Here is an 11,895-nt window from a genome sequence, read left to right on the forward strand (position 1 = left end):
CACCAGATGAAGTAACAATTGAAGATGTGAGAAGAAACGTCAGAATTCAAAGCAGGGCTCAGAGGCAGAAAGTCAGGCTCAGAGTGAAGAAGAGGGATAAATCCATACCTTGCCAGGGGGCGAATTTCCAGGAAGTAATTCACATGTTGCAGGAAACACACAAGTGCCTGGAGTGTGGAATGAACTTCTCAGATCAAACCCAATCTAATGTCCATTCTGGAATGCACAGTGGAAAGATGAACCATCAGTGCCTGGAGTGTGGAAAGGCCGTGACTGGCAGAGCAGAGTTCATCAGACATCTAAGGACACATACAGGAGAGAAACCTTATAGCTGCTCAGACTGTGGCAAGAGTTTCTCACAGAAACCAGACCTTCTTCAACACTACAGAATTCATTCAGCAGAGAAGCCCTTTATCTATTTCAAGGATGGAGTTATGTTTTTGGCTGGAAAAAAGTGTAAAATACAATTTCCAAAGCACAGCACAATGAAGGCATGTAAATGCATTCAATGTGGAAAGTACTTCCGATACAAATCACAGCTCCTTTTGCACCAAAGGATCCACAAACTGTTTGAATGCTCAGAGTGTGGGAAGAGATTCAGTCAGAGTGGCCATCTTCAATGTCATTTAAGAACCCACTCAGGAGACAAGCCTTTTGAATGCACACAGTGTGAGAAGAGATTCAGTCAGAGTAGCAATCTTCAACGTCATTTTAGAACCCATACAGGGCAGAAGCCTTTTGAATGCTTAGAGTGTGAGAAGAGATTCAGTGACAGTTGTAGTCTTCAAAGTCATCTAAGAATCCATACAGGGGAGAAGCTTTTTGAATGCTCAGAGTGTGGGAAGAGATTCAGCCGCAATGGCCATCTTCAAAATCATCTAAGAACCCACACAGGAGAGAAGCCTTTTGAATGCTCAGAGTGTGGGAAAGGATTCAAACAGAGTGGCGCTCTTCAAAAGCATCAAAGAACCCACACAGGGGAAAAGCCTTTTGAATGCTCAGAATGTGGGAAGAGATTCAGCCATAGTGACCATCTTCAAATGCATCGAAGAACCCACACAGGGGAGAGGCCTTTTGAATGCTCAGAATGTGGGAAGAGATTCAGACAGAGTGGCGCTCTTCAAAAACATCTAGGAACCCACACAGGAGAGAAGCCTTTTGAATGCTCACAGTGTGGGAAGAGATTCAGTCAGAGTAGCAATCTTCAAATTCATCTAAGAATCCACACAGGGGAGAAGCCTTTTGAATGCTCAGAGTGTGGGAGAAGATTCAGCCAGAGTGGTGCTCTTCAAAGTCATCTAAGAACCCACACAGGGGAGAAGCCTTTTGAATGCTCAGGGTGTGGAAAGAGATTCAGCCACAGTGGCCATCTTAAAATTCATCTAAGAACCCATACAGGGGAGAAGCCTTTTGAATGCACAAAATGTGGAAAGAGATTCAGCCAGCGTACTGCTCTTCAAAAGCATCGAAGAATCCATACAGGGGAGAAGCCTTTTCAGTGCTCAGAGTGTGGGAAGAGATTTAGCCACAGTGGCAATCTTCAGCGTCATCTACAAACTCACACAGAGGAGAAGGCTTTTGAATGCTCAGAGTGTGGGAAGAGATTCAGCCGTAGTGGCCATCTTCAAGTTCATCAAAGAACCCACACAAGGGAGAAGCCTTTTTAATGCTCAAAGTGTGGGAAGACATTCAGTGACAGTAGTAGTCTTCAAAAACATCAAAGAACCCACATGGGGGGAAAGCCTTTTGAATGCTCAGAGTGCAGGAAGAGATTCAGTGACAGTTGCAGTCTTCAAAAACATTTAAGATACTAAACAGGGGAGAAGTCTTTTGAATGTTCAGAGTGTAGATTGAGATTCAGACAGAGTGGCGCTCTTCAAAAGCACTGAATAACCAATCCAGGGGAGAAGACTTTTGCATGCTCAGAGTGCGGGAAGAGATTCATTCACCATCTTCAACAGCATCAAGGAATCCAGAGGGCATAAAGTTTTGGAATAGAAAGGGATCCAATCAGTATAATTATCTTCCACATTATCTAAGAACCCACACAAGGAAAAACCATGGAACTTCTTAGCCCAGCAGTGCTGAACTTGTTTGTTACAATGATCTGACAGAAACGTCTCTTTGTCGGCCAGGCTATGTATTCCATACAATTATTGCCACATAGCAGAGATAGAAACTTTAGAAAAGACATAGGTGTACCCAATAACAATATTATTTTTTACTCAGTAGACAAACTTACTTAAATAATGAACAACCTTTACAGTATTTTCGTTATTTAGAGGTCCTTGGAAACTGATCTCTCTTTCTTTGAATTACTGCATCAATATCTGGAGTCAACTGTACATGATGTAACAATCTTGAGTGTGCTGGTTTGGTGTGTATCTGTAAGTTGAGAATGTACTTTTGATTTATGGGCATTTATTCCAGAACAGAGCTGTTCTGAGACATACATCGTTCCAAACATTTACATATTTTTAGAAGCAAAAGTCTTAAGGTGGGGGTAGTTTGGGCCCCAACATTGGTAAAATTTGCTAATGTCAACTTCAGAAAGCTGATCCTTCTATACAGCATTACACTGGTCCTCCACCTGTCTGCAATTTGTGTGATTTTTAAATTGGTAGGTAGGAGCAGCGTGAATGTCCCATTTTCCCAACTGTAGTGACTCACTATGTGTCATCCACCTTCAGAACACCTCCCACCTTAGAGAAACTTCTCCTGTCCAACTCCCTTCTCTTCTATTTGGCATAAGTCTTCCCATTCTGAAAATAAATTTCCTCACTAAGTCAATCAGCAACTTTTTTCTCCTCCACTCTGAAAGCATTTTTGCTTGTGAAGTAGGGTTTCTTACCCATTTAGAGAGGTTCACCCCAAATCATTCACATAGAATAGAAACTCTTCAAGGAACTGGATTCACTGCCCTCCACAGTAGCTGAATTGACCACAAAAATCATGAACCCTCCACAGATTCATCAGCCTCCTATCAATGACCAGACCTCCTCAATCTGCCCTTGTTTCCCACCACCTCGGTGTGATGCGTCCACACCAATCCACTCTCCTCCAAATTCCAGACTGCTCCCATTCCTTTCCTTGCAGTTAATTCCCGCTCAGAGACCTGATCTTGTCGTGATCTGAGGCCTAGTGTGGGTGGCCTAGAGGGCAGAGAGAAGCCTGAGTAGGAGTCGATAAAGGGGCCTACATTTCCCCGGATTCCTGATGCCGCTCTGACTGGGTGGCAGAGATTTCGAGGAAAAAGGAGCCCAAGAGGGGGTGGGACCTGAGAAGAAAGCATAAATAGGCTTGGCTGGAAAGGGAAGTTCTCTCTGCTGAGGCTAGTCTGGAGTAGGCTGCAGCTGTGGAGAAATCCCTCACCCTAAGGAGGTGGTGAGTTTTGGTATTAGAGGAAGGGGGCATATAGATAGTCAGGTTAGGGTTGTTTATTTCTTTGCCACCAACCTTTACTGTTTCTTTATTCACTGTTGCACTCAAAGTCTTTACTACCCACCTATTGTTTGATCATTTATTAAAAAATCTGTTGTTAAACTGCCCGGATCCTCATATCTGCTTGGTCACAGTTAAAAGGTATTTGTTAATAAGGAAGAGATGTGGGTTAGGTGGGTGCTCTGAGCCCTCCCATACAGACTTACCAGAGTGGTGGCAGCCAGCAGAAGGCCCTTCCTGTCCCCTGCTGTATAACACCTTCCACGAAGACACATATACACCCCATGGTGCTGAGGTTCGAGCATGGGGACTAACAACTGGAAGATCCAGGTTCATAAGTCCAACTCTGCCATAGAAGCTGCTTTGTGACTTTGGGCCAATCAGTCTCTCAGCCTAAGATACCCCGCACAGATGATGAGAGGACAAAAACATAGATGAGTTAAACGATACTCGGAGGAAAAGCAAGGAAAAGATCCCTGGAAAACAAAATGAGAAAATAAGACCAGCACTTTCTATCACCCTAAACAGGTGTATTTCTTCTTCCCACCCATGGATTTCCAGTAGAATGTTTTCCAAATTGGAAAGGTGTCAACGATGCATTTTATTTCCCTATATGTAAACATATAAGGATATCTGGATTCGTTTCAGATGAAGGTGAAGTAAAATTGTTAGAGGATTAACATTTTATTGTTGGGGTATTTTTTTTGTTATTTTGTATGTGTGCATGAGCCTGTGTGTGTGCCTCTGGCCCTCATGCTGACCTCTGGAGACTGTCCCTGCGTATATGGAGGAGATTCAGAGAGGCGGCTAAATAAAGGACGTTTTGGAGAATGTCAATTCAGAGAGTCGCTATAAATCGGAAGTGACATGACAGGTCTCAACACACACATAGCAAATGAATAAGAAAGGACAGTGGAACTTGTGGGAATGTTTTTTTCCTTTGCCAACTGAAGTGTCTTTGAAACCAAGAAGCTCGTGCATGTTTATGTGAGCAGAGAATGCCAAGAAACCTCTCTCCTCAGTTTGTAAAGACTTATTCGAATAGCAGGAGTAGCTACCTGCTTGTGAAAAACTATCTGGTCTTTATATTTCTACAACGTTACCTGATTCTTGTGCCTGTTCACCTCATAAGTCCTAAACCTGAATCCTACCTGACCATGGCCCTTAAAAGTGAAATAAAACAGGTTAAGGTTTTGATTTACCATCTTCCTCTCATGTGCCATTATCAAACTAACAGCTGGGTGGGACAGGCAGGAAAACGAAGAAGAGGGGCTGCTCAGCAAAGAGCATGAGGGAATCCTGAGGATGGGTGAAATCATCATCCCATGCCACGGGGCACCTGTTTTAAGTAGAAACATCAGATGACTGTTTTAAAAAAAGTGAGTAGGAAGATTATCTGTACTCCCTGTTTGTACTCTCCGTTAGGGACACAAGGGGGATTGTGACATTTTTACACTTTCCCATTCAATACACACCATAGCTTTGTGAGGCAGGTCAGCTTGAACGAATGCAATGGGCCCAAGGTGACAGTCCAGTTTCCAGGCGGAAGGACCTTTGAAACTGGGTCTCCCAGATTCTAGCCCAGGGATTTCAAAGATACGGCCCACAGGTTGGATCCATACCCTTAAGGCCTCAGATCCTTCTTGCAAGCAACTGGCTCTTTCTTGTTCCCTTTGCTGGGGCTGCTGCTGCCACCGCTTTGCAACTGGCTTTTGCCCAACTCCCTCTTCCTGGTTCCTACTTCATGCGGGAGAGAACCAAGCCAAACCTCCCTTGCCTCAATTGGCTGAGCTCTCCTCCTTTGGGAGGATGGGAGGGGGAGAGAAGGTGAAAATGAAAGGGAGTGCTTGTGCAGGAGAAAGAGTAAAGCTTGACTCCCATGGCTCTTTTAGGACCAGCAAAGTTTTATTTCAGGTATAAGCTTTCATTCTTCATCATCTTTTCCCCCCCTTTTCTTTCAATTTTTGCATTTCGTGACCCATACTCACTGTCCTGTCAGACTGTGGCCGTAGCTACAGATTGTACCACAAATATTCATGAGGGTCCCTTTAAAATAATCTAGATCCAGCTTTCACCCAGCCCCCTGGAGTGACAGGAAACTCAGCAGAGGACAATGTGTCGGAGTCCACCCCCCAAAGCATCCATGTTCTCCAGGGGAACTGATCTCTGAAGCCTGGAGGAGAGAAGCTGTAATGCTGGAGGATCCCCAGGCACCACCACCTGGAGGCTGGCATCTCTCCCTCCCTTCCCTTTTTTCCTGCTGTCAGCCACTCTTCTCCTTCCATGGAGGGGGGGCTTACCCTTCTCTCTCTTTCTCTGAGGCTGCAAGGGGGGAGCTCAATTCAGGGGGCGCACACAACACATGCTGGGGGAGGGGGAGGGAGGCACATTCAGCCTCCTTTCTGGGCATCAGGGCTCTGCTCTGTCGCTTCCCTCCAAGAAATAGGCTCCAAAACTCCCCACACAGACGGGCCCTTTTCTGCCTGCCCAGGCTCCTCTATTGCAAAAACAGCACAGCCTAGCTCCCCCTCCCTCCAATTGAGCCTCCCAGTCTTTCTCACTGGGCGGGGAGGCAGAAAGGAGCTGGTGGGAGCCACTTTCTCAGCCTTCCTTTCCTTTCCGTGGCTCAGAGTGGTAAAGCAGCAGTACCGCAGCACTGTGGTCTGAACTCTCTGCTCACACGACCTGAGTTCGATCCCCGGCGGAAGCTGGGTGTTCAGATAGCCGGCTAGAGGTTGACTCCACCTTCCATCCTTCCGAGGTCGGTCAAATGAGTCCCCAGCTTGCTGGGGGGAAAGTGTAAAAGACTGGGGAAGGCAATGGCAAACCACCCCATAAAAAGCCTGCCGTGAAAACATGAAAGCAAGGTCACCCCAAACGACTGGTGCTTGCACAGGGGACCTTTCCTTTCCGAGATGCCTGCGCGGAGGGACTCCCGAGCAGCCCCACTGAGCCGCCTTAGAGGGCGTCGCTGCCTGCAGCCGGGCTGGAGGAAGCCCAGTCCCAAGGGAGGGGAGGGGGTGCCTCTACGGGGAGTCGCTGGGAGCTTTTTGGAGGGCTCTGCAGCCGCGAAAGGGTTAAAAGAGAGGAGCTGTTGGCTAGAGAGGCCGAGGAGGGGGCGGGGGGAGAGAAGGGGCGGGGCGGGGCTTCAGACAGGCCAGAGCAGGCAGAGCCCGAGAAGATCCTTCTGCAGGAAGGAAGACCTTTGCAAGCGGGGTTGCTCTTCTCTGCCGGGGTCTCCCTTGCACAGCCCCCCGGAGGCGCCTGCCTGGGTGGGTGAGGGGTCTGCAGGGCTTGCAAGGCGGCTCTTTCCCGGGCGGCCTCTGGGGGATCGCCAGGCAGGTGGGAGGGGGTGAGGAGGGGGGCGCCCCCCAGGCCAGCCCCGTCCCTGCATCCTGCCCTGCTGGAGGGTGAGTGGAGTCCATCCGAGAGGGAAACTGTCTGGTATTTTAAGGGAGTTGTTGGCACTGTTTTATCTGCTAAAAGTTATCTGCATTTGTGGGAGAGGAAGCAGGATATAAGTTTGATCAGGGCTTTTTTTTTTTGCAGCAGGAACTCCTTTGCCTATTACGCCACTCACCTGTGATGTAGCCAGTCCTCCTGGAGCTCACAGTAAGCCCTGTAAGAAGAGCCCTGCATGCTCTTGGAGGATTGGCTACATGGGGGGGGGGGGCTTAGCCTAATATGCAAAGGAGTTCCTGCTACAAAAAATAGCCCTGAATTTGATAAAGAGCCACCAAGGTGTTCTTGGGATGATCACCGTGGGAGGAATTTTTCATGCTGATTGGCTACCCGAAATACCACACAGTTGGGCCAGTGCTCCCCCCATCTGCACTTCGTGGGCGGGGAGGAGCATCATTTTTATTTGCATTAACTATAGAACAGTGTTTTAACTCTGCTGACACCATTAAGACAAAGTTTTACTCAAGGTATAACCCAGGGATGGCCAATGGTCACTCTCCAGATGTTTTTTTGCCTACAACTCCCATCAGCCCCAGCCATCAGCCATGCTAGCGGGGGCTGATGGGAGTTGTAGGCAACAAACATATAGCGAGCGACTGTTGGCCAACCATGGTATAACGTTTTTGTGTGGAAGCAGGCTTCTTCAGAATCATCCAGGCTTTTGCATTTTGTAAGAAGGGCAAAATCAATCTGTGCCTGTGCTAGTTTCTTTGTAAGATTGATGGGCTTCTGTTCCACACGGCTTAATGTGATGCCTTTCGTGAAGACAGATGCAGGGGGGCGGGTAGCCTCTTGCGCATGAAAGCTTTTACCTTGAATAAAACTTTTCCAGTCTTAAAGGTGCCCCTGGACTCAGACTTTGTTCTGCTGCCTCAGACCAACACGGCTGCCCACTTGAATCTGCATTAATTATAGTCTGCCATTTAATGAGATTCAATGTAATCAGCAGGATTCAATGCACTATGAATGGGTAGTAGAACCAATGAAAAATCTGAAACACAGTACTGAAGGAAAACATAACTATTATGATGACCCAATAAATGATGTAAAATTATATAGCTAACAGCAAACTATACACAGGAACATAGACTCCATTATCCAATAATTCATCCATGTAAATTTGTAAAGTCATTTGTAAAGTGCAACTCTACTGCGGTGTTCAAAAAGCCCTATTGAATAATTAATATTAGGGTTTGTAGACTCTTTCAGGCTCAAGTGAAAGTTTTTCTTCCAGACGTTTCGTTCTCAGCTGCGGAGAACATCCTCAGTGGCGTTTGGGAGAAGCCAGGGGAGTGGGCGCCTTCCTGACCTCTTCAGGCACACCAATTTGGGGTAGTAGTTAAAGAGTGGTGGATTCTAATGGTTGAGCGCTTAACAGTCCCTTTGCCCTGGCTCTGGTTTACCTTGAGATGTGCCCACTAGACCAACTGATCCCCAGGAATCAGAAGTCACGCTCATAATAATAATAATAATAATAATATAATAATAATAAATTTTTATTTGTACCCCGCCCTCCCCTGCCGAAGCAGGCTCAGGGCGGCTAACAATACGGTGACCAATGGTGCACCAACAATAAAACAGTTACATTAGAAACATTAAATTAAACATTAATTAACCTTAAAAACCTGATTAAAACAATTAACTAAAACATATTATAACGCTATCCTTGACGCTCTTCTAGTTGATGCTGATGGCGGATTTTCTTCGTTGTCGGTATAATTCAGTTATTCATAAGCTAATTTAAAAAGGGTGGTCTTGCAGGCCCTGCGGAACTGATCAAGGTTCCGCAGGGCCCGCACCTCCTCTGGGAGTTGGTTCCAGAGATGTGGGGCTGCGGCCGAAAAGGCCCGAGAGCGAGTGTTCTGTAGTTTGATTTGTCTTGGCCCAGGGGTAGTCAGTCTGTTCTTTCCTACTGACCTCAGTGCTCTCTGGGGTTCATACGGGGAGAGACGGTCCTTCAGGTAGGCTGGTCCTCGGCCATATACATAACATCTACAACGGATTTTTAAAATAGTCAATACTGGTGTTTTTGTTGTCTGGAGGACTAAACAGGAATATATTTAAATGTTTGATATGTGATATAGCACAATGACATTAATCCTGATCCGCAAACTGCAACACGTGTGTATGTATGTATATGTGTGTGTGTGTATACACACACATATTGGCCACTGTGTGACACAGAGTGTTGGACTGGATGGGCCATTGGCCTGATCCAACATGGCTTCTCATGTTCTTAAGGATACTCCTTCTGAACCACTGGGGTAATCCTTAGATGTCTCTTCACCAGGTTCAGTGATGTAACTCTGTTTTCTTTTCTTCTTGCCTTTCTGATATCTTTCCTTCACCCTCTTCACAGCCAAGTGAATGAGAGTGTCTTTCCAGAGTCAAAGGCAACCAAGAGAAAGGGGAAGGAGATTGAAGAAAAGGACCCCGAAGGGCTTGGAAGTGGGAAGATATCAAAGAAAGGTCCCCATCCCCTCCAAGCAGGGAGTGGTGCTGAATTTTGGGAAAGAGCCATGCCAGAGAACTTGGTTCAGGACCCTGTGACCACAGATGGATGCAGCCAATGCTTCCGGCAGTTCTGTTACCAGGAGGCTGATGGGCCCCGAGAAGTTTGCAGCCGGCTCCACGGACTTTGCAACCAGTGGCTGGAGCCAGAGAGGCGCACCAAGAAGGAGATGGTGGACCTGGTGATCCTGGAGCAGTTCCTGGCCATCCTGCCGCAGGAAGTGCAGGGCTGGGTGAGAGGATGCGGGCCAGAGAGCAGTTCCCAGGCAGTGGCCCTGGCCGAAGGTTTCCTCCTGAGTCAGGCGGAGGAGAAGAGGCAGGCACAGCAGGTGAGGGGCTTTCAGTCACTTTGAGCCAGTTTGGTGTAGTGGTTAAGTGTGCAGACTCTGGGAGAACTGAGTATGATTCCCCACTCCTCCACTTGCAGGCCGTGGAATGGCCCCGGGTGGGGCATGGCTCTCGCAAGAGTTGTCCTAGAAAGGGCAACTTCTGGGAGAGCCCTCTCAGCCCCACCTACTTCACAGGTGTCTGTTGTGGGGGAAGAAGATATAGGAGATTCTAAGCTGCTCTGAGACTCTGATTCAGAGAGAAGGGCAGAGTATAAATCTGCAGTTTTCTGTTCAAGCAATGAATTTATCCTAAGCTTCCTGCCAGCATTTTCTGTGTGTGCGTTAACTGCTATCAAGTCATTTCTGACTTAAGGCTATCCTAGGAATGTTCTCTCGTTAACAGCCTTGCTCAGTTCTTGCAGACTGAGGGCCTTTGTGGCTTCCTTGATTGAGTCAATCCATCACGTTTGGTCTTCCTCTTTTCCTGTTGCGTTCAACTTTTCTAAGCATTATTGCTTTTTCCAGTGACTCCTGTTTTATCCTAATATCACCAAAATCCAATAGCCTCATTTGAGTCATTTAACTTCCAGGGAAAGTTGAGTCTAGATTTGATCTAGAACCTGTTTGTTTATCTTTTTTGGCAGACCTCGGTATCTGTAGAAACTGTAAACGCTCCTTCATCGGCACAGAAAATCAACTTTCTTCCTGTCAGCTTTCTTCCTTGTTCAGCTTTTTCTCACACGCATATAGTAATGAGGAATACTGTGGCTCAAATTAACTTGATCTTGGTCACCAAGGACACATCCTTATGCTTAAAAACCTTTTCTGGCTCCCTCATGGTTACCCTTCTGAGACTCAGTCTCCTGATTTCTTCTTTGCAGTCTCCCTCTTGGTTGATGATGGACGCAAGGAACAGAAAATCATGAATGATTTCAGGTTCTTCATTATCAACCTTAAATTTCTGTGTAATTCCACACTAGTCATTTCTTTTGTCTTCCTGGTATTCAGCTGTCATCTTCCTTTAGCACGTTCTGCTTTAGCCTTCATGAGACATTATTTCTTGTCTTCACTACGTTCTGCCTCTAATGTGTCATCTGCATATCTCAGACTGTTAATGTTCCTCCCCCCAGTTTTCACCCCACCTTCATCTAAATCTAATCCATCTTTCCTTATGATATCTTCTCTTTTATAGATTGAGGAGACAGGGAGATAAAATATATCCTAGTCTAGCGCCTTAGCCAATTGGAAACCATTCTATGTGTCCGTATTCTGTCCAAACAGTGGCCACTTGCCCAGAGTACAGGTTGTGCATCAAAACAGACATTGCAACGCACCCATTTCTTTTCAAACCAAGCATTGGTTTGGTTTTTTTTAACCCCTGCAGTCAAAAGCTTTGATGTTAGCTATGAATCACAAGCTGGTATTCTGAAATTCTCTCCTGTGTTCCATTAACCGATGTACATTTGCAGTATGATCTCAAGTGCCACTTCCTTTTGTGAATCCACCTGAAATGGAATATCTGGCGTTGCTCTTTCAATACGTGACAAAAGTCCTACTTGTTAATTTTATTTTATTCGATTGTTGTGAAATGTCAAGCATCACGACTTGCATGAGGAATTAATGCAATGGTCTGATAGTTCCTACATTTCGGAACTGGAATGTGAAATGCGTGTTTCCAGTCTGTGAGCCCTTGTTTTGTTTCCATCTTTGTTAGCATATTCTTGTTATGATTTTGATGGACTCCTTTTGTGTGGCTTGAAATAACTCTTCTGATATCGCATCTCCTCCTGGTGGTTTTTTTCTTCCAATTCTGCTTCGTGCAGCTTTACTTTCTAAAACTCTTACCTTCTGGTTCGAAAGGTTCTTGAAAGGATTTTGTCCTCCTTTCATCTCTTTATTTATCCTATCTGTATATCAAGATCATGGACTGCTGAATCTCACCATCGGACATATTGCACTTTATGATTTTTTTCTACTGTTTTAAATTGTTTTTGATTAGTTTATGGTGAACTGTGCCGGTTCGGCTCTTTCAAGCTGCCCTGAGCCTGCCTCAACGGGGAGGGCGGGATAGAAATTGAACTAAAAATAAAATAAATATTGTTCCTCTCAGTTCTTAGATATTTTTACCTCTAGATGATTCACTGGGCTGTGA

At 46.0% G+C, this 11,895-nt stretch overlaps 2 protein-coding genes across 2 annotated transcripts in view; both read left to right on the forward strand.

The window, feature by feature from the left end:
• Positions 1-787: 787 nt before the first annotated feature.
• LOC132566005 (gastrula zinc finger protein XlCGF49.1-like) lies at positions 788-3,543 on the forward strand. The gene has a single exon (XM_060230638.1). The coding sequence runs from the start codon at positions 1,041-1,043 to the stop codon at positions 1,665-1,667; it is 627 nt and encodes a 208-aa protein (XP_060086621.1). The 5' UTR covers positions 788-1,040; the 3' UTR covers positions 1,668-3,543.
• A 5,819-nt stretch (positions 3,544-9,362) lies between these two features.
• LOC132567242 (zinc finger protein 91-like) overlaps positions 9,363-11,895 on the forward strand; it is a 257,261-nt gene continuing 254,728 nt past the window's right edge. The window contains 1 exon segment of the mRNA XM_060232930.1: positions 9,363-9,743. Within this exon segment, the coding sequence (XP_060088913.1) occupies positions 9,423-9,743 (321 nt within the window). The 5' untranslated portion in view covers positions 9,363-9,422.

The sequence above is a fragment of the Heteronotia binoei genome, chromosome 2, assembly GCF_032191835.1.
Source record: "Heteronotia binoei isolate CCM8104 ecotype False Entrance Well chromosome 2, APGP_CSIRO_Hbin_v1, whole genome shotgun sequence".
In the NCBI taxonomy this organism is placed as follows: Eukaryota; Metazoa; Chordata; class Lepidosauria; order Squamata; family Gekkonidae; genus Heteronotia; species Heteronotia binoei.

Excerpts from the sequence above, each read along its gene's own strand:
- LOC132566005 (XM_060230638.1), top strand. The coding sequence starts at position 1,041 with ATGCATCGAAGAACCCACACAGGGGAGAGGCCTTTTGAATGCTCAGAA.